Source organism: Oncorhynchus kisutch, unplaced genomic scaffold (genome assembly GCF_002021735.2).
Source record: "Oncorhynchus kisutch isolate 150728-3 unplaced genomic scaffold, Okis_V2 Okis07a-Okis12b_hom, whole genome shotgun sequence".
In the NCBI taxonomy this organism is placed as follows: domain Eukaryota; kingdom Metazoa; phylum Chordata; class Actinopteri; order Salmoniformes; family Salmonidae; genus Oncorhynchus; species Oncorhynchus kisutch.
The window spans coordinates 302120-323773 of record NW_022261984.1 but is presented as its reverse complement, the minus strand read 5'-3'; the positions used below and the strand labels follow the sequence as shown (position 1 = coordinate 323773).

The window sequence follows — 21654 nt, the reverse complement described above, 5'->3', positions numbered from 1 at the left end:
TCTGAGTATTGACATGTCTGTATCAATCAACTGACTGAAATGATCAAAACCCTGAATGAAATGTAACATCAAATGTCCTTCTCAATTCAATGGGTTCACACACTGATAATCCCTTTCATATTCATAGTGTATTTCATTCTATTACATCATTAGCTAAATACAGGAAGACATGTTTTTAAATCCCATCAATATCTCCCATAACTCTCCTCCCTTGGATCTACCATGGAGCATTGTAGAGAGAATAAACCCACCACAGACATAACGTGGCTGCCCTGAGAGAGGGAGGGAGAGAGAGGGAGAGAGAGAGAGAATAAACCCACCACAGACATAACGTGGCTGCCCTGTGAGAGAGAGAGAGAGAGAGAGAGACAGACAGACAGACAGTCAGAGAGAGAGAGAGAGAGAGAATAAACCCACCACAGACATAACGTGGCTGCCCTGTGAGAGAGAGAGAGACAGACAGACAGACAGTCAGAGAGAGAGAGAGAGAGAATAAACCCACCACAGACATAACGTGGCTGCCCTGTGAGAGAGAGAGAGAGAGAGAGAGAGAGAGAGAGAGAGAGAGAGAGAGAGAGAGACACAGACAGACAGACAGACAGACAGACAGACAGACAGACAGACAGACAGACAGACAGACAGACAGACAGACAGACAGACAGACAGACAGACAGACAGACAGACAGTCAGAGAGAGAGAGAGAGAGAATAAACCCACCACAGACATAACGTGGCTGCCCTGAGACAGTGAGACAGACAGAGAGAGAGACAGACAGACAGACAGAGAGAGGTAGAGAGAATAAACGCACCACAGACATAACGTGGCTGCCCTGAGGCTGGGAGATGATTGAATTTCATAGCTACTTACAGGCTAATAGGCTACAACGACTGCTCACTGTCCTTAAGTGACTGACAATTTGGGCTGCGGAGCGAAACCTTTGAAGGCCTTTTTGAAGAGATCTGGAGGGGGGGTTAGTGACTAGTCTGGGCTGGGCGGTTTGAACAACGATAGTTAGATAGACAGTCTATTAGAACCAGCTGATCCAACCACACTGAGTTGGAACGTTTGGACAGCCAATGGCGAGGTCTTTCTCACAGTCTAAGACTATACGGGTTGGACGAGGATTGGAAGACGAATATGTTATTTTTTGTCAGAGTGCAAAATAATTGAAAATGAAATTATATCAAAAGAAAAAAGACAGATAAAACAACGATTTGATGGATTTTTTAAACAACGCTAAATCAAATCTCCTGGGTATATTGAGTCTAATAAATCCAGCAACTCAACCTAAAGCCTGTAAGAATGCATGGATCTGTTTGTTTGTGTGTGTATCTCCATTGTGTGCGTATTGTTCTGTGTGTGTGTCTGTGTGTTCGACAAGTCTGCGAGCAGTTTACTCACAGAAGCTGTTTCCACATACAAGGCCTCAAAACTGCCCTCTCCTCCCTCCATCTCTCCTTTCTCTCCAGCCATGCTGTTCCACTTACCCACACTCCTTTGTGGAACACAAGCCCCAGCCATGGTACCTTGTCTGCCTCGCCGCCACAACGCTGCTTTTGGCTTTGGACAACACACACACCACCGAACACCCTAACCACAAGCACATGTTCCCTCGTTCTTAACTAATTCATTCAGGAACACTTTGGTTTGGGTTTTGAGAGACCGAAACCTCTACCTTTGATTAAGAAATGTGTCTGACTGCAATTATATGGGAGGGAGGGGTAAGTACAATGGTGGTTTTATAGTCTGCTGGCGTGACATTTTTCTATTCTATTTTTCATTCTGTTTTTCGTTGTTGTAGAGGGACACTGTTGACGGAAGTTGTTGGAAACAAAGAGGAAAATTTGAGAAATATTGAGCGATAGCTTTTTAAACACGTTCAATTGTTGCTACTGTTTCTTTGATAGATAGCCTTTGGAAAAGTACTGCGATGATGAGAGTGATTTGCGGTGCCCACTTGGTGACATATATAGAGGCTGCAATGAGTCTGAATAAGTGGACTTGTTAAACATCCAAGAGAATCCCAAACACTCACATCTGGGAGTGTGTGTGTAAATGATTACAGTGCCTATTCACATCTAAAATATGTTACGTGATCCATGTGTATTCATATTCAGTGATCAGTTTGTAAGTGTGTATATATTTGATTATAAACTGGGTGGTTCGAGCCCTGAATGCTGATTGGCTGACAGCCATGGTATATCAGACCGTAAACCATGGGTATGAAAAACATGTATTTTTCCTGCTCTAATTAAGTTGGTAACCAGTTTATAATAGCAATAAGGCACCTCGGGGGATTGTGGTATATGGCCTATATTCCACGGCTAAGGGCTGTGGTATATATCTCTAAGAACAGCCCTTAGCCATGGTATATCGGCCATATACCACACCTCCTCGGGCCTTCTTGTTTAAATATTACACTGTGAATGTCTATTACGTGTTCCTGTGTGTTTAGCTAGTACGGTTCTAGTAACACACGTCTGTATCAGAGCCTACCTGCAGTATGTAACCCCTGACATAGTCCCTCAGGGTCCAGCCCAGGCCGTGCAGTATGTGGAGCACCTCCTCCTGCTTCAGAACACTGAACAAACGGTCCAGCAGGATCTTCAGTCTGACCGGCACCGCCTGGGTCCCGTACAGCATCAGGCTGCTGATGTCAAACACCACGTTGGACTGAACTATCTCCACCTGGGTGGGGTGGTACAGGTGCTGCGTGCTCAGCTTGTCCAGTGCTGGGATGAGGGGACAAGGACACATCAACATGAGTAGGCTTAAACATACATACAGGACATACTAATTCAATGACAGTTCATTAGCCAGTGAAATACAGCCGTTTAAACACACCACACATTAAGAAAATGTGTTTATGTTCTATTTTTTTATGGTTAACTTTGAATCCCGTCCTGAAACCCTCTTGCATATACTCTGCAGGTACACACACATGCAGGTGCCTAAACACAGACACATCCTGCCAGCCTCACCAGGTAATGACTATCACGTTTCCCCCTGTCTCCAGGCTTCTCTGGGAGGTAACAGACCAGGGAGATAACAACACATCTATGAGATCAAATGTAACTGACTGCCTTTCTCTATGTAGTCTCTGTCTCTCTGTCTCTCCTCTTTTCATCTCTCTCTTTCAATCTCTATTTGCACCTACAGTGTCTCTCTCTCCATCTCTCCCTCCCTCAAAGTGCTATGGAAACATTTCACTGTTACTATGGAAGCATTTCACTGTCAGTATGGAAGCATTTCACTGTCAGTATGGAAGCATTTCACTGTCAGTATGGAAGCATTTCACTGTTAGTATGGAAGATTTCACTGTTAGTATGGAAACATTTCACTGTTAGTATGGAAACATTTCACTGTTAGTATGGAAGATTTCACTGTTAGTATGGAAGCATTTCACTGTTAGTATGGAAGATTTCACTGTTAGTATGGAAGCATTTCACTGTTAGTATGGAAACATTTCACTGTTAGTATGGAAGATTTCACTGTTAGTATGGAAACATTTCACTGTTACTATGGAAGCATTTCACTGTTAGTATGGAAACATTTCACTGTTACTATGGAAGCATTTCACTGTCAGTATGGAAGCATTTCACTGTTAGTATGGAAACATTTCACTGTTAGTATGGAAACATTTCACTGCTACTATGGAAGCATTTCACTGTCAGTATGGAAGCATTTCACTGTTAGTATGGAAGATTTCACTGTTAGTATGGAAGATTTCACTGTTACTATGGAAACATTTCACTGTTACTATGGAAACATTCCACTATTACTATGGAAGCATTTCACTGTTAGTATGGAAACATTTCACTGTAAGTAATTAAGCATTTCACTGTAATTAAGCATTTCACTGTAAGTAAGTAAGCATTTATCTTCCCCTCTACCCTGTCTCTTCCCCTATACCCTGTCTCTTCCCCTCTACCCTGTCTCTTCCCCTCTACCCTGTCTCTTCCCCTCTACCCTGTCTCTTCCCCTCTACCCTATCTCTTCCCTCTACCCTATCTCTTCCCCTCTACCCTGTCTCTTCCCCTCTACCCTGTCTCTTCCCCTCTACCCTGTCTCTTCCCCTCTACCCTGTCTCTTCCCCTCTACCCTGTCTCTTCCCCTCTACCCTATCTCTTCCCTCTACCCTATCTCTTCCCTCTACCCTATCTCTTCCCCTCTACCCTATTTCTTCCCCTCTACCCTGTCTCTTCCCCTCTACCCTGTCTCTTCCCCTCTACCCTGTCTCTTCCCCTCTACCCTGTCTCTCACGTCACCACCTCTCTCCCATCACCACCTCTCCACCTTACCCTCACTCACCTGCTTTTCTCTCCATCCCCCTCTCTTTCACTCCTTTTTTTCCATCCCTCCCTTCCTCCCACTCCTCCCTCCCCTCTTCTCTCTTCGCCTGTCTGTATGACACCTGGTTTTGTCTCCTCTGATCCCAGGACAGCCTTTCCGCTGACGAGGGCTTTGCCTGACAACACACTCTGCGAGACACGAACATCATAAAAAATGAAGAACTGCTTGTCAGAGTGGCTGCCAATGCCGAGATGAAATGAAAAGTGGGGAGAGCGAAGGGGAGAAGGGCCCTCTGACAGTTCAGAGAAGGAGATTAAAAATATTCAATGGGGTCCTGTGCTGATCGCTGAAGGCCCTCTCTACGCTTGGGCCAAACAGGTGTTTTCTTTTATCTTATTTTCCCCTCTGTTCCTCCTTTCTATGCTTTCCATCTTCTTTCTTTCTTTCGCTCCATGTCCTTTTTCCCCCCTGAACAAGTCATGAGGTTGTCTCTCTCGTGGATATTGTTCTAAGATAGTAGGTACAGGTATGACTTTGAACCAAAACACTTAAAGTTTTTAAATAAAATATATATAAAGTATTTAAATAAAATACACAAAGTATTTAAATAAAATATATATAAAGTTTTTAAATAAAATACACAAAGTATTTAAATATAATACATAACGTTTTAAATAAAATACATACACAGGACAAACACTAAAGATGAACGGTATCTCTCTATGGTAACAAAAACATCTAATAAACATATTTATCAAATCTTTGATGTGGTAAAAACGTATTGAATCTTCCCTTTTAAGCGTTTATATGAACCTGTTATACTGATCTCTTTAGTGACCCTGTATAAGGAGAGTACAGCTGTGTGTGTCAGGACCTCTCTGCTCTCTCCTCTGGCTAAAGAGGCAGGTTTATGAGAGCATATAACTTCACAGGACTAAAGAGGCAAAGAGAGAGAGAAAAGAGAGACAGACTAATATGACAAAACTATTGGTTATTGCAGTTATACACTTGTTAAAATGATTTCCTACCATACCACACAATCTTCTTTGTAAATGTTTTAAATAATATTTCATATTACAACTACTGTACAGATCATCTTGAACACTGTGACTCCCATCACCCTGGTTAGTAGGTCGGCAGAATTCAAAATGGCCGTCTCTTACCGTGAGCCACCCAGCCGTGCTTGCACTGGTCACATGTACGCAGGTGGATCTTTCCTGGCTGGAAACACTCACAGGTGCAGTTCACCAGAGTGCAGCGAATGGCCTGTAGAGACGCAGGGGGAGAGGGAGAGAGGAAGGCCATGTCAATCAACTGATCATACAGACAGAGAGAGAGAGAGATGGAGGGAGGGAGGGAGCAGGGAGAGGACAGAGCTCAGGCTACAGAGCACTCATCAATCAAGCAGTCACACAAACAGAACTGAAGGGTTTCACAGATAGACACCGTAACAGATGTACACCAGTAACACATCAACACACAGTCACACAGAGAGCTCATTTCTCAAGGAGATTTATGTACTACAATAGCTGTGAATTGTTTCAGCACAGTACAATTTGTTTATTCAATTACATTTTAATATTACAATTGTAGTACTAATTTCCCCTGTCAGTCCCTGTTAAAAGCCTTCTGACGAATTCACTATGACCAGATTTCCCACAATACCCTTTGTATTATCTAATATGAATTATTTAATTAATTCATAATCTGACCCCACCTGAGCTGACAGAAACACTTTTCTTTTCTCCTCATTGAATATCTCACTTGTTTTGACTAAGTCACCATTAATCAATAGTAGAGGCTGAACTGGAGCTGACCCCTAAAAGCTTTTAGCAGTTAGAGGTCAAGTGTCTAGACAGCTCAGGAGAGTCCAACTCAGTCCACCAGAATCTGAAGCACTGGTCTGTCAATCATAAGTGCTTCAAAGTCTACAGGTCGAGACGTCCGTTTTACAGGAAGAAGAGGTCTGTTTTACAGGAAGAAGAGGTCTGTTTTACAGGAAGTTGCTCTAAATGCTAGGCTAATTCACACCTCTATGGTGGAGGTTTATAGTGTGGATTTCACTGATGGAAATGTAAGATTTGACAGCTAAACATGGTTGGCATATGGTCTGCCTCACACCATTCTTCTGTGGGGTCTGTGTAACCACGTTAAATACCAACAATATCCACCATGAACAAGGATTTAGAGAAATGACTGTGGTAGAGGCTTCCAAATGTACACCGCTCCAAGCCACAAATTTCTCATTGACACGAATTCTGGAAGGCATAGAGGACTCTGTACTAGGAACGAGGGAGAGAGGGGAAAAGGGGGGGGAAAGAAGGGAGGAAAAATCCCCAAAAGCCAAAAATGTATATTAATCAATGTTGGCACCCCTTGCCTTATCAGTCCATTGTTATGTTAAAAGATGAAATTGATAAATTATAATAATTACATTGAAAACTCTCTCGGTCTTCAAACACAAATTGCTTAAAGGAGAGGGGGAATATTTGTGGTTGTAGCGTATTAGCGTAGCGAGACGCTGCTATGGAAGTCATCCCTTTTCCAGGAAGAGTTTCATTCTAACATGAAGTCAGCGCTAACATTTTTCCTTCCAATATTTCTGTAGCCATCGACTCACAATCCTGAATCACAGACCGAATGGAGCCTGAGGTGTTGATAACATAAATAAATAACTTGGTAGAAATAGCACTGATTCAACAGCATGCGGATTGTATGTTTCACGTTTGGTGAAAAGGATGTGGAGCCAATCCCAAATGTCTAAAGTCTGTGTTTCTGTGTTAGACTGCTAAGGGCTGTAAAATCTTCTATAATCACACAAATGACAGAGGAAAACATTCAACCACGCTTGTAAAAGGGAATGATGTGTATTATAGTAGATGATGGATATGATTGCGGCCTCTTTATTTTGACAGGAAAATCACAATCATGTCCAAGGTTCTTTGTCATCACGTGTGTATGCACGAGGGTGTGTGTGTGCATACAGTACATGGGTGCGTGTGGATAAAGTATGTGCGTCTTAGCCCCACTTCAGAATAAGTCTGCCGCTCTTCTCTGCACAGAGAGTCATCACAAAACCAAAAGGTGAAGATCTCTTCTAACGTTACATCAACCTCTCCGGCCTCTAGGTCACCAGGCTGCTCGTTATGGAGCACACCTGTCACCATCGTTAGGCGCACCTGGACTCCATCACCTCCATGATTACCTTCCCTGAATGTCACTCCTTTGGTTCCTTCCCCAGGCGTTATTGTTTCTGTTCCTGTGTCATGTCTGACAAACGTTGTCCGTCTTTTTTATTTTGTATTACGTTGTGTTTATTTATTAAAACACTCACTCCCTAAACTTACTACCCGACTGACTCTCAGCACACATCGTGACACACACCTCTTACACTACAGTCATTTCCCAGAATGACTTTAGGATGTTCACCGATTTACCACACACACTATCTTATCTCACTGCAGCTGATTTATCGCCTGTGACCGGCAGTGTGACAGCGACGCGACACACACACAGGGTCGTAGGTCGTAGTCCATGATGCAGATGACCCATATTTCACAAGGACCCATCAGCAGTTACACATCACTGAGGGACAGCAGTAACACAATCACAGGAACCAGTGTTCATACCAACACTGAGGGACAGCAGTAACACAATCACAGGAACCAGTGTTCACACCATCACTGAGGGACAGCAGTAACACAATCACAGGAACCAGTGTTCACACCATCACTGAGGGACAGCAGTAACACAATCACAGGAACCAGTGTTCACACCATCACTGAGGGACAGCAGTAACACAATCACAGGAACCAGTGTTCACACCATCACTGAGGGACAGCATTAACACAATCACAGGAACCAGTGTTCACACCATCACTGAGGGACAGCAATAACACAATCACAGGAACCAGTGTTCATACCAACACTGAGGGACAGCAATAACACAATCACAGGATCCAGTGTTCACACCATCACTGAGGGACAGCAATAACACAATCACAGGAACCAGTGTTGACACCATCACTGAGGGACAGCAGTAACACAATCACAGGAACCAGTGTTCACACCATCACTGAGGGACAGCAGTAACACAATCACAGGAACCAGTGTTCACACCATCACTGAGGGACAGCAGTAACACAATCACAGGAACCAGTGTTCACACCATCACTGAGGGACAGCAGTAACACAATCACAGGAACCAGTGTTCATACCATCACTGAGGGACAGCAGTAACACAATCACAGGAACCAGTGTTCACACCATCACTGAGGGACAGCAGTAACACAATCACAGGAACCAGTGTTCACACCATCACTGAGGGACAGCAGTAACACAATCACAGGAACCAGTGTTCACACCATCACTGAGGGACAGCAGTAACACAATCACAGGAACCAGTGTTCATACCAACACAGAGGGACAGCAATAACACAATCACAGGAACCAGTGTTCACACCATCACTGAGGGACAGCAGTAACACAATTACAGGAACCAGTGTTCACACCATCACTGAGGGACAGCAGTAACACAATCACAGGAACCAGTGTTCACACCATCACTGAGGGACAGCAATAACACAATCACAGGAACCAGTGTTCACACCATTACTGAGGGACAGCAGTAACACAATCACAGGAACCAGTGTTCATACCATCACTGAGGGACAGCAATAACACAATCACAGGAACCAGTGTTGACACCATCACTGAGGGACAGCAATAACACAATCACAGGAACCAGTGTTCACACCATCACTGAGGGACAGCATTAACACAATCACAGGAACCAGTGTTCACACTATCACTGAGGGACAGCAGTAACACAATCACAGGAACCAGTGTTGACACCATCACTGAGGGACAGCAGTAACACAATCACAGGAACCAGTGTTCATACCAACACTGAGGGACAGCAGTAACACAATCACAGGAACCAGTGTTCACACCATCACTGAGGGACAGCAGTAACACAATCACAGGAACCAGTGTTCATACCAACACTGAGGGACAGCAATAACACAATTACAGGAACCAGTGTTCACACCATCACTGAGGGACAGCAGTAACACAATCACAGGAACCAGTGTTCATACCAACACTGAGGGACAGCAATAACACAATCACAGGAACCAGTGTTCACACCATCACTGAGGGACAGCAGTAACACAATTACAGGAACCAGTGTTCATACCATTACTGAGGGACAGCAATAACACAATCACAGGAACCAGTGTTCATACCAACACTGAGGGACAGCAGTAACACAATCACAGGAACCAGTGTTCACACTATCACTGAGGGACAGCAGTAACACAATCACAGGAACCAGTGTTCATACCATCACTGCACATGGCAAAGGACACACTTCTACATACAAGTAACATTCTAACCTCTGCTAGTGTATTGTACCTGTTCAGTACTGTAATACAAGCAGTCAATGTTTGATAGGACTCAATATCAAACAGAATGACATGCTGTGACCATGTCTACATGTAATCCCTCATGCCACACGGTGTTAGCCATGCCATTTGACTGCAGTACGTCAAGTATAAAGTGCCACTCCACTGTAACATGACCGTGACCGTAATAGGATTAAAACTCTAGGTGTTTTAAACCAGATTAGCAGGAGGGAGGTATCAAAGTGAACACGAGCTAATCCCAGATTAACCATCAAATTACATCACATCCGCCCAGTAGGTTGGCATCTGGGCAGACAGGGACATCGTTTAGGTTTTGGCAAGGTGGGAACGGGGATTACACCTTTAGTGTGTCAAACTGGTTGTCTATCGCAGGTGTGGCATAAATCAGGTAGCCCCTCTGGTTTCAACCATGTAGCTAATCTGTAGAGTGTGCCGGTTTTGCTTTCTGCTACTGTTGTTTGTCTCCCTTCGGGCTCGACATGAGAACCAAAGTGTTCATTTTGATTTGTCCTGCTTGCTAACAGGTTGTATTTGTCCTGCTTGCTAACAGGTTGTATTTGTCCTGCTTGCTAACAGGTTGGATTTGTCCTGCTTGCTAACAGGTTTGATTTGTCCTGCTTGCTAACAGGTTGGATTTGTCCTGCTTGCTAACAGGTTGGATTTGTCCTGCTTGCTAACAGGTTGGATTTGTCCTGCTTGCTAACAGGTTGGATTTGTCCTGCTTGCTAACAGGTTGGATTTGTCCTGCTTGCTAACAGGTTGGATTTGTCCTGCTTGCTAACAGGTTGGATTTGTCCTGCTTGCTAACATGTTGGATTTGTCCTGCTTGCTAACAGGTTGGATTTGTTCTGCTTGCTAACAGGTTGGATATGTTCTGCTTGCTAACAGGTTGGATTTGTCCTGCTTGCTAACAGGTTGGATTTGTCATCAGACGATTCTCTATTTATTACACACACTACTACTTCCTCAAAACAATCTGATCTCCACGTCCTATCATGATACAACACAAAAACTAACTCCAACACTGAGGTAGGTCAAAGTTGTATGTTTTTCGTCAAACCAGCATTAAATGCTAGACAACAACACAGTCCACTATCCTAATTGCCACTTGCTAAAGCCATTGTATAAAACAGAGGCAGCCAGAGATGAAATTAAATATCACACACATGCACCCCCCTGTTTACACGCTGGGCTGTGTGATGGTTGACGAGATAGTTAAGGAGGTCGTCTAATATAGCAATTAGAGCCCTGGTGTCTGCTGTGCTGCTGCTGTGACAAGGCCTTCTAATCAATGACTTATTACGCTAGCCTAGCAGCCTAATAGCACCTCTCATATCTCCCCATTAACCAGACAGGCTGAAGTATTACAGGCTAGTTAGAGGAGAAGGGCACATCTTCTGCTGAACAGACACTGGGGGGAGAGAGAGGAGAAGGTGAGAGAGAGAGAAAGAGAGAGAGAGGAGAAGGAGAGAGAGAGAGACAGAGAAGGAGAGAGAGAGAGAGAGAAAAAGAGAGACATAGGGAGAGAGAAAGAGAGAGACAGAGATATGTAGAGAGAAAGGGAGAGCGAGAAGGGGAGAAAGAGAGAGAAATAATCTGCCTCTCATCACCAGCCTACTACTGCTTTTGGCTAACACACACTATATTATTTGGAGTGTGGGTTCATACCTACACTAGAGACTGTCTAGATTATTTGGAGTGTGGGTTCATACCGACACGAGAGACGGTCTAGATTATTTGCAGTGTGTGTTCATACCGACACTAGAGACTGTCTAGGTTATTTGCAGTGTGTGTTCATACCGACACTAGAGACTGTCTAGGTTATTTGGAGTGTGGGTTCATACCTACACTAGAGACCGTCTAGGTTATTTGCAGTGTGTGTTCATACCGACACTAGAGACTGTCTAGATTATTTGCAGTGTGTGTTCATACCGACACTAGAGACTGTCTAGATTATTTGCAGTGTGTGTTCATACCGACACTAGAGACGGTCTAGATTATTTGCAGTGTGTGTTCATACCGACACTAGAGACTGTCTAGATTATTTGCAGTGTGTGTTCATACCGACACTAGAGACGGTCTAGATTATTTGCAGTGTGTGTTCATACCGACACTAGAGACTGTCTAGATTATTTGCAGTGTGTGTTCATACCGACACTAGAGACTGTCTAGATTATTTGCAGTGTGTGTTCATACCGACACTAGAGACGGTCTACAACACATAAGGGGAGTAGCGGATGTGAATGTAAAACAAAGTAGTTCTTTAACAGGACTAGAGGATGGGAGTGAAGGAGATAGAGGGGTTCTGATGATGCAGCTCCCCCTCTCTCTCTCTCTGGTGTCTCTGTGGCCAGGGTCTGGACTGAAGCTGATCTGGGCTGGGTCTGGTCCTGCACAGTCGTTCATATTGGTTCCCGCAGCCCTGCTGTGGAGCAGGAGGTTGTGTTATCAGCAGCCTGGCTGGCCAGATACTGGAGCATTAGTCACTATAGTGTCTCGCCAGGGTTTCCTCTCTAGCTCACTGCTAAAGGGGGACAGTGAGGGAAAGGACACAGAGAGGGGGGTGAACGTGTGTGTGTGTGTGTGCGTGTGTTGTGTTCATCCTGAAACACTAGAAAAATGAGCAGCAGGGGAATGGGCTACTTGTTCTCTCCAATGTCCATTCCGTTAACTCCTCTGGCCTCAGAACTGTCCTGGTAACGTAGAGACATCTACATGATATTCACGGTCAACTCCGTTATTATATGACACCTTTAAATGTCACCTCCCTTAACCTTCAACCTATTTCAATGTCAACTCTGAAACGCCAACTCCACTCCCACCCTAAAATGTCCACTCCCTAACAGCCCCTTTGCGTCCTCTATTACAGTACAAAACCCCACTTGTCCCCGTCCCAAAAGTCCACCCCTTAACTCCTCTCCTCCACACGGTGTCCTCCATGCATGCAGAGGGAAGCCAGCCAGACCAGCTGGGAGAGGCTGGATGGTTATTGTTCCCTGTCTCAGATTTAATTGAAACCTTTACCCATGTTGAACATGGAACCACAGACCACATTTCTTTGGTAGAGAGTAAAGCAAAGCCGAGAGTTAAATGAGATCCCTGTCTGTGTGTGTCTGTGTGTGTGTGTGTGTGTGTGTGTGTGTGTGTGTGTGTGTGTGTGTGTGTGTGTGTGTGTGTGTGTGTGTGTGTGTGTGTGTCTGTGTGTGTGTGTGTGTGTGTCCGCAGCAGCTCCAACTTAAATGTGTATGCCCAGGTCACTGTAAAACACTGGGAGCATCTTGTCCTCTCTTCCACCCGCAAGATACTATCTCATCCATGAGTTAGCTGCTGAAACGCTGTCTGCTTCCTGCCAGAAATGTGTGTCCAACGTGTGCAGGGAAAGCAGGCATGGTGCGTGTCATAAAGCAGGCCCTGGCTCTCTCTCGGAGAGATAGTCTCAGGACTTCACAGAGTCCATATTGAAACCAGGTGACAAATAAAACTGTGTGGGATAAAGGAGGTCTTTGTAGCAGACGCAACACGCCACAAATTCAGAGGCAAATCTTTGCTTGTTTGGCTTTATACGTTGGGTCTGACTTAAAACGGAACTTTCTTGCCTTCCAATTCCTAAATGCTGCTGAGTAAACAACGATTAATCATTTGTTCGCAGGCTTTCGGTATAAAACGCCCGGTTACAAGGGAAAGGGAAAATGTAGTCAACTTTGAACACAGGCCTCTCCTTCTGCCTTTCAAATCCCCATAGCACAACACCAGTCCTCCATGTCAGTTCTGCTTTGCTTTTTGCTTCGCAGCCACAATGACAGAGGTCCCTGTCCTATGTGCAGCTGTGTGACTGGACTCTGACACGGGGCAGAGGGACCAGAGTTATGCTAATGGGAACCAAATGGGGCGTGAGTCTCCGGTGGATTACAGAAGGAGGAGAAGAAGAAGAGAAGCATGTGTTTTCCTGTGTTCACCTGGGACCCCTCTTTTTCTTTCTTCCCTTTCAAATAGAAAAAGGAATAACCCTGTCTGTTGTTCCCATGTAGGGTCAGTCTGTCCATGTCTTTTTGGTTTTGCTCCCTAATCTACCCCCTCACCCCCACCTTTATTGTCATCCAGTCAGGCCAATTAGACCCTTTGTTGACATTCATTCCCTCTCTCAAGTTATGTTCAGCACAACACTGCTTACATCTGAGCAGAGAAGCACCATACTGGAAGAGAGAAAAGGGAGAATAAAATACACACGTGAAGAAATAAGGGATTAGGGGGAAAGATGAAGACAGATGAATTTCAGATGTTTTTGGCGCGCCCCTCTCATTCCTGTTGTGCCTTATATGCCCTACTTGATCGGATTTCATCGCCAGCTGTGACAGCGCAGTGGCCAAGCGGCATACCAGCGAACCTATACGGCCCGTATAGAGTCCCAAGAGTCCTGGACTAAGATCCTAGTGTTCTTGAGACCTGAGAAGACGGAGATGACAGCGGACGGGCTACATGCCAGTTCTGAGACATCAGACAGACTGCAAGGCCTCATGGGTATTGGAGAGACAGGGAGAGACATGACAGCGACAATGTTTTTGTCCTGTCGACGTCGTGACAATGAAATGAAAGCCGGTACTGACCGGCTTGGAAGAAAAGCTAGAAAACTAGATGTTAGACATTTTACCTTTGATTTAGAAATTGTGTTGTCATCTGTTGCTAGTGCTTTTCAGTATTATTATTTTACCTATATGGGTATATGACAACAAATATACACCCCAAAGATGAACAAATATAGTAATACCCTACCTCAACTTTGAACTATTATAGACCTAATATTTGTGTTTGTGTCAGCTGAAAGTACACCTCCACTAACAGATCTACCCTGTGACATTGTAGTCACCCAAAACCAGATAGTTCTATTGATACGTATTCTCCTTTACCGTTACTGTATTCTCCTTTACTGTTACCGTATTCTCCTTTACCGTTACTGTATTCTCCTTTACCGTTACTGTATTCTCCTTTACCGTTACTGTATTCTCCTTTACCGTTACTGTATTCTCCTTTACCGTTACCGTATTCTCCTTTACCGTTACCGTATTCTCCTTTACCGTTACCGTATTCTCCTTTACCGTTACCGTATTCTCCTTTACCGTTACTGTATTCTCCTTTACTGTTTCCGTATTCTCCTTTACCGTTACCGTTTTCTCCTTTACCGTTACTGTATTCTCCTTTACCGTTACCGTATTCTCCTTTACCGTTACCGTATTCTCCTTTACCGTATTCTCCTTCTCCTTTACCATATTCTCCTTCTCTGTTACCGTATTCTCCTTTACCGTATTCTCCTTTACCGTTACCGTATTCTCCTTTACTGCTAAGGGAGTCACAGGAAGACAGATATTTTGGGGGTGATGTGAACACTTCTCAAAGACACGTAGGTAAAATGGGATCCATGATGAAACTTGGTGAGTCTGAGTGTATTCCAGGAGAGTCATGCTTCATAATGAAAGGACCCAGCTAGCTATCCTATTGTGTAAGACAGAGACAGAGACACAGAGACTGAGACACAGAGACTGAGACACAGAGACTGAGACACAGAGACTGAGACACAGAGGCTGAAACACAGAGACTGAGACACAGACTCTGAGACACAGAGACTGAGACACAGAGACAAACACAGAGACTGAGACACAGAGACTGAGACTGAGACACAGAGACAGACAGAGAGAAAGAGAGCGAGAGAGACACACAGAGTTAGAGAGGACAGTTCAATGGCAAATCCCCAAATCTGCTTATCCTCACCAGTCATTCTACTGCTCTCAGCTAACACACTAGATAGATACAAATGTGATGTCAGCTCAAACAGGGAGTGGTTAATCATATCAAGTGGAGGAGTGGTGGAGGGAGCCTCCATTCATCTCCTCCCTCCCTTGTATACATTTCTGAGCAGAGGAGAGAGAGAGGAGTGGACAATCTCTTTGTGTTCAGACCAGCCCAGGCCATGGTCCCGCTTGGCTCTCCTCAAAGCCAGAGATCAAACCATGTGCCCAGTGACAGCACTGTCCAGAGATACTGGTGGAGTTCAAAGAGCCGAAGGAGGGCTTGGAGGGATGGACGCAGGCTATACACTAGGTAGGGGGCCAGTGTGGTGGAGGGTGGATTGTTGGTAGGGCAAAGGAGGGTGGGTGGGGGGTGGAGACCGGAGGGGAGGTGGGGCGCCAAGGGGGAAAATTGAGGAATACGGTTGAAGTAGGGTAAGGGAGGGGTGAGGAGGTTCTGGATAGGGGCGGGAGGATGGCCTAGCTATATGGGACGGCCTGTCACTGATCTCTATCTCCTCCCCGCACCTAACCCCCCCTAGCCTGCTGCCGTCACCTGCTGGTCTTGTCCAGGTGTTTTATAGCTATCTGGAGGCACTGGGAGTACAGACGGAGAGAGGACTCTGCCAATCCTTTTGTCTGGCTCGCCGCATTCCTCACCCACAGATGGTGGACATGGACACAGACAGACGGACAGGCCAGGCAGGGAGCACCGTACAAGAGGAGCACTCTGAACAGAATGTATGATACGTTGTTGGTGACGAACGCTATTATTAATAAACTATTAATACATCATTAATAAAGTTATTATTAGTAGAGTTATTATTCAAATCAAAATATATTTGTCACATGCGCCGAATACAACAGGTGTAGAACGTACAGTGAAATCCTCAGTAGTGTTATCAGTGTGAGGTAGAAGGAGAGATTTATGGCTTCAGTGTGTTTAAGAAAATGCTACAGGAAAATGTGTTTTGCTTTTTAAATGTCTGTTTTTGTTTTGCATAGAAGTCACACTGGGTGCTTTTTTTATGATATCTCACACTCACAACAGGAAGGAGAAAAACAACTACAAAGAATTCAGTCTGCAGAAAAATAATTCCCATTAAATGACTCTAGAGGGAGGGAGTATAGCTCTCACCTGCTATTCCTACTCTTACTGAACATGTTACTGTTCAATGTACCCAAATAATAAGCTAGTCCCCTGATTACAAACCACACACATAGAAGGAACCCTGATCACAGAGTACACTCAGGCAGTTCTGTCTCCATTATCCTACTCAATGTACAGGAACTAACGAAGTGAAATAGAACTCACATTGTAAAGCGGAGTTCCCCTCCAAATAGCAGGACTTTGACTCTCATTCAAGTTCCTTAGACTCAGATCGCTTATAAAGGAGTCTTCAATTACTAAAAGTTGGAACCAGACACAGTCACACTCCCTTTGAAAGACGAACAATAAGACAAAATACAGATTCTAAAAGCACTTGGAGGGGAAATTCCACCAATAATGTTACCGAACCGAAACCTTTTCAGGTGATCTAAAATCTCTCAGGCTGAGTTTACAAAGGCAGCCCAATTTGGATATTTTGTTTTTGGTCAAAAGAGCAATTAGTGAAAAAGATCAGAATTGGTCTGCCTGTGTAAACGCAGCCTTATTGACAAGAATGAATAATTAACACATTTTCTGATCATTCTCTAAAACTGAGTGGAGAGGAGGAGGGGGACAGAGCTGCGTGTCGCACACCTGCGTTGACTCCACCCCCCCCCCCGACCTTCAGCCTATCAGAGAGTGTCCCTCCTCACCAGATAAGGGTGACACGTCTCCTCTGCAGGCCCTGACACCTGCACTGATTACCCAACACATTATCAGTGGTTTAGTCAAAACTGGCACAAACAAAGTCACCCACTAACGTACACCTGCAGAGACAAGACAGTGACCTCGAGAGAAGTGGTGACATGCAGTCACAGAATTCAAAATAACAGGTTTATGACATAGGCCCACTCTAGTCTTATATTGTAACTCTACACATGACACCTAGCTATAAGTCAGTAAATGCGTGTTATAGTCTTCAGCTGTACTGCATATGGTATGAAAACATGCTAGGCTGAGTCTGGGAGTAACTGAAGGAGTGACACGACCACACAGTGTGACCGCCAGCATGTTGGTGCTAGAGAGCAGTAGCAGGTCCAGAGAAGTGAGGAGAAGAAAGAAGGGAGCGAGGGAGGGAGGACGGGAGGGAGGGAGGGGATGTTTTTTGGCGGAGTGGAGGAGTGTTAGGGATGAAAGTGTGTGTTGACATGAGAGGGGTAGAGATGACCAGCAGCATCTGCTCTCTCTCCTAAACACACACACACTGGACACACACACGGGAGGTATTAGTCAGAGCCTAAACATCTCGCACCCTCGGCGACCCCGCCAGGAGGGGACTTCTCCGTTGTCGACGGTTGTTGGCGTGGGCGATGGGACACACAAGGAGGGAGGCGGTTGACGGGAACCTGACGACAGCCGGCCCGGGTCAGGAGACTCCCCTGGTGAACTTTTAGTCAGCGCGCCGGTCCCCAACACACTACACACACACACTCTTCTGCTCCTAACTCCTAATTCATACTCCAAGCCCCCACCAAACCTGACAAGTCTTGGAAGAGCTCCTAGATTTAATCTTGCAAATAGTTCAATATTGTTTATTTGTCTCCTTCTCTTTTCATAGCCAAAAGCCTGTTCTAATTGTTTGTAAGTCATCTCCAGATTATGTATGTGTGGGGTTTTGTATAAACTGAAAACTACTGTGTGTTATGTTATTGATTTGTTGGGGTTCAAGACCCACGACCCACAGCGCAATATTTGTTTCTTTCTGATGAGCAAACAAATATGTCAGAGTCGACATTAGCATCTAAACACCTGGGTTTCCTCACAGACTAGCTGTGGTAATACAGACCAGCTGTGGTAATACAGGCCAGCTGTGGTAATACAGGCCAGCTGTGGTAATACAGGCCAGCTGTGGTAACACAGGCCAGCTGTGGTAATACAGGCCAGCTGTGGTAATACAGGCCAGCTGCGGTAATACAGGCCATGTTGTGGTAATACAGGCCAGCTGTGGTAATACAGGCCAGCTGTGGTAATACAGGCCATGTTGTGGTAATACAGGCCATGTTGTGGTAATACAGGCCATGTTGTGGTAATACAGGCCATGTTGTGGTAATACAGGCCAGATGTGGTAATACAGGCCATGTTGTGGTAATACAGGCTATGTTGTGGTAACACAGGCCAGCTGTGGTAATACAGGCTATGTTGTGGTAACACAGGCCATGTTGTGGTAACACAGGCCAGCTGTGGTAATACAGGCCAACTGTGGTAATACAGGCCATGTTGTGGTAATACAGGCCAGCTGTGGTAATACAGGCCAACTGTGGTAATACAGGCCAGCTGTGGTAATACAGGCCAGCTGTGGTAATACAGGCCATGTTGTGGTAACACAGGCCAGCTGTGGTAATACAGGCTATGTTGTGGTAACACAGGCCATGTTGTGGTAACACAGGCCAGCTGTGGTAATACAGGCCAACTGTGGTAATACAGGCCATGTTGTGGTAATACAGGCCAGCTGTGGTAATACAGGCCAACTGTGGTAATACAGGCCAGCTGTGGTAATACAGGCCAGCTGTGGTAATACAGGCTATGTTGTGGTAATACAGGCCATGTTGTGGTAATACAGGCCATGTTGTGGTAACACAGGCCAGCTGTGGTAATACAGGCCATGTTGTGGTAATACAGGCCAGCTGTGGTAATACAGGCCAGCTGTGGTAATACAGGCCAGCTGTGGTAATACAGGCCATGTTGTGGTAATACTGGCCAGCTGTGGTAATACAGGCCAGCTGTGGTAATACAGGCCAGCTGTGGTAATACAGGCCAGCTGTGGTAATACAGGCCATGTTGTGGTAATACAGGCCATGTTGTGGTAATACAGGCCAGCTGTGGTAATACAGGCCATGTTGTGGTAATACAGGCTATGTTGTGGTAATACAGGCTAGCTGTGGTAATACAGGCTAGCTGTGGTAACACAGGCCAGCTGTGGTAATACAGGCCAGCTGTGGTAATACAGGCCAGTTGTGGTAATACAGGCCAGCTGTGGTAATACAGGCTATGTTGTGGTAATACAGGCTAGTGCTTTGTCCTTAGACATCATTCACAAGCACAAACAAACACTTTTTGGGTGTATCACTGGACACTCCGTAATGACCGTTCCATTATGACATCAACACAAGCTTGCACGAAAATCATCCAAATAAGGTCATTCATTTAAAACGTCCAGTTCCAATCCAAGTCCCATCTGACCTTTGACCTCAGGACATTCAGATGACATGTCCTCACCTCCATGTTACCATGCCATTCAAAGCCCCGAACTACTAGATGTCTCAGCTGTTGTCTGTAATTACCTGCATAGTGAGATGCCAGCTCCTCATCCGTACAGGAGGTCCCCGGTTCAGATCCTGCTATTCCAAGGTAAGCATTCCTTCCATTAGACTATACACACCCCACTGAAACACGCTAGTGAGAGAGAGAGAGAGAGAGAGAGACTCTGCGCTGTACTCAAACCCCATGGCTACATTAGTGCAGTGACAAATGTACAAGTGTCCCTCCCACACCCCAGCCACACAGAGAAGGAGAGGAGAGGAATGTAGCCTGTGACTAAAGGAAAGTCCATCTGGGTGCTTACTTCTTTATCTGCCTTTACAAAGTTCACAGATAGAGCGACTGAAGTAGAGGTGAGACAATGTCTCGGTGTCACAGGTCAGTCACCACGAGGGAGAGAGAAAGGGGGGAGAGAGAGAGAAAGAGAGAGATTTGGAGATAGAGAGAGAGAGAGAGGTGGAGAGAGAGACAGAAAGAAATGGGGTGGAGAGAGAGAGAGAGAGAGAGAGAGAGAGGAGAGAAAACGAGAGAGAGGGGGGAGAGAGAGAGAGGAGAGAAAACGAGAGAGAGGGGGGAGAGAGAGAGAGGAGAGAAAACGAGAGAGAGGGGGGAGAGAGAGAGAGGAGAGAAAACGAGAGAGGGGGGGAGAGAGAGAAAGGGGAGTGACAGAGAAAGAGATAGGAGGACCTGTTGCGACAGCGAACCTCTCCAAAAGTGCCAAGTGCACACTAATATTTAGTCTTGGAATACCAGTATTTCAGTATCTAAACATTACAGTTCTCTATAGAACTTCACACCCGCAGGGCAACTTCAACTTCCCATCCACAACTATGGGCTTGAATGACTTGTTACAAGTTGTAAAACTCAGAGTGAAGCCGACTCAACATATGCAACAGGGAAGATGGTTGGTTGAAGTTGTAGAACTCAGAGTGAAGCAGACTCAACATATGCAACAGGGAAGATGGTTGGTTGAAGTTGTAAAACTCAGAGTGAAGCAGACTCAACATATGCAACAGGGAAGATGGTTGGTTGAAGTTGTAAAATTCAGAGTGAAGCCGACTCAACATATGCAACAGGGAAGATGGTTGGTTGCCAGGGATTTGATTGCCATCCTGTAAATCGACCCGACCAAATTACCAACCCACCACCCAGGGGCCCTCCATCGGTCCACCTCATAAGAACTAGAGGGGGGCTCCTTTTAGCAATTATAAAGCTATCGACGACTTGCTCGACATATGTTTGTGCGTCTTCCAGGCTTCTAGCATTAAGTCATTATCTGAACAAATTGTGACAGACTTTTTTATTGCCACCCAATCATGAAACATGCGCCAGTGGCACAGCTCTTAACGAGTAGCATGTTACTCCAACCTACCCCCCTCCGTCCCCTCAACTCTGATTCCTGCCTCTCATATTTATAATTTTACCACATCCTAACAATAACACGGCCTGGGACTGGTGCAGCAACAACATGTCGGGGCCTCGCCGGCCCTAATGGATCGCATGCGTTACCGCGGTAAAGCCTGTAAGTATTACCAGCTGCGACACTCTCTCTCGTCCTGGCAGCAGTGGTGGTGTGTGTGGGGGGGGGGGGGGGGGGGGGGAAGCAAGCGGACTCATCTAAGTGCAGCTGGACCAGAGGGGGGAGGAGGTAAAAGATGGGGAGAGTGGGGGGAGGGGGATGAAGAGATGGGGAGAGTGGAGAGGGAGACAAGAAACCACAAGACTTCGTGTTTCCAGCTGCCTTTCT

General features: G+C 45.4%; 1 protein-coding gene across 5 annotated transcripts in view; it reads right to left on the bottom strand.

The window, feature by feature from the left end:
- bnc2 (basonuclin zinc finger protein 2) overlaps window positions 1-21654 on the bottom strand; it is a 276585-nt gene that overhangs the window by 67737 nt on the left and 187194 nt on the right. For 4 of the 5 annotated variants that reach the window (XM_031814510.1, XM_031814512.1, XM_031814509.1 and 1 more), the window contains exons 3-4: window positions 5457-5559; window positions 2497-2732 (exon numbers count right to left, since the gene is read on the bottom strand). In XM_031814510.1, coding sequence (XP_031670370.1) covers window positions 2497-2732; window positions 5457-5559 — 339 coding nt within the window. Of the gene's footprint in view, window positions 1-2496; window positions 2733-5456; window positions 5560-19930; window positions 20226-21654 lie in introns of those variants that run through there. The other variant, XM_031814511.1, reaches the window with a different exon arrangement.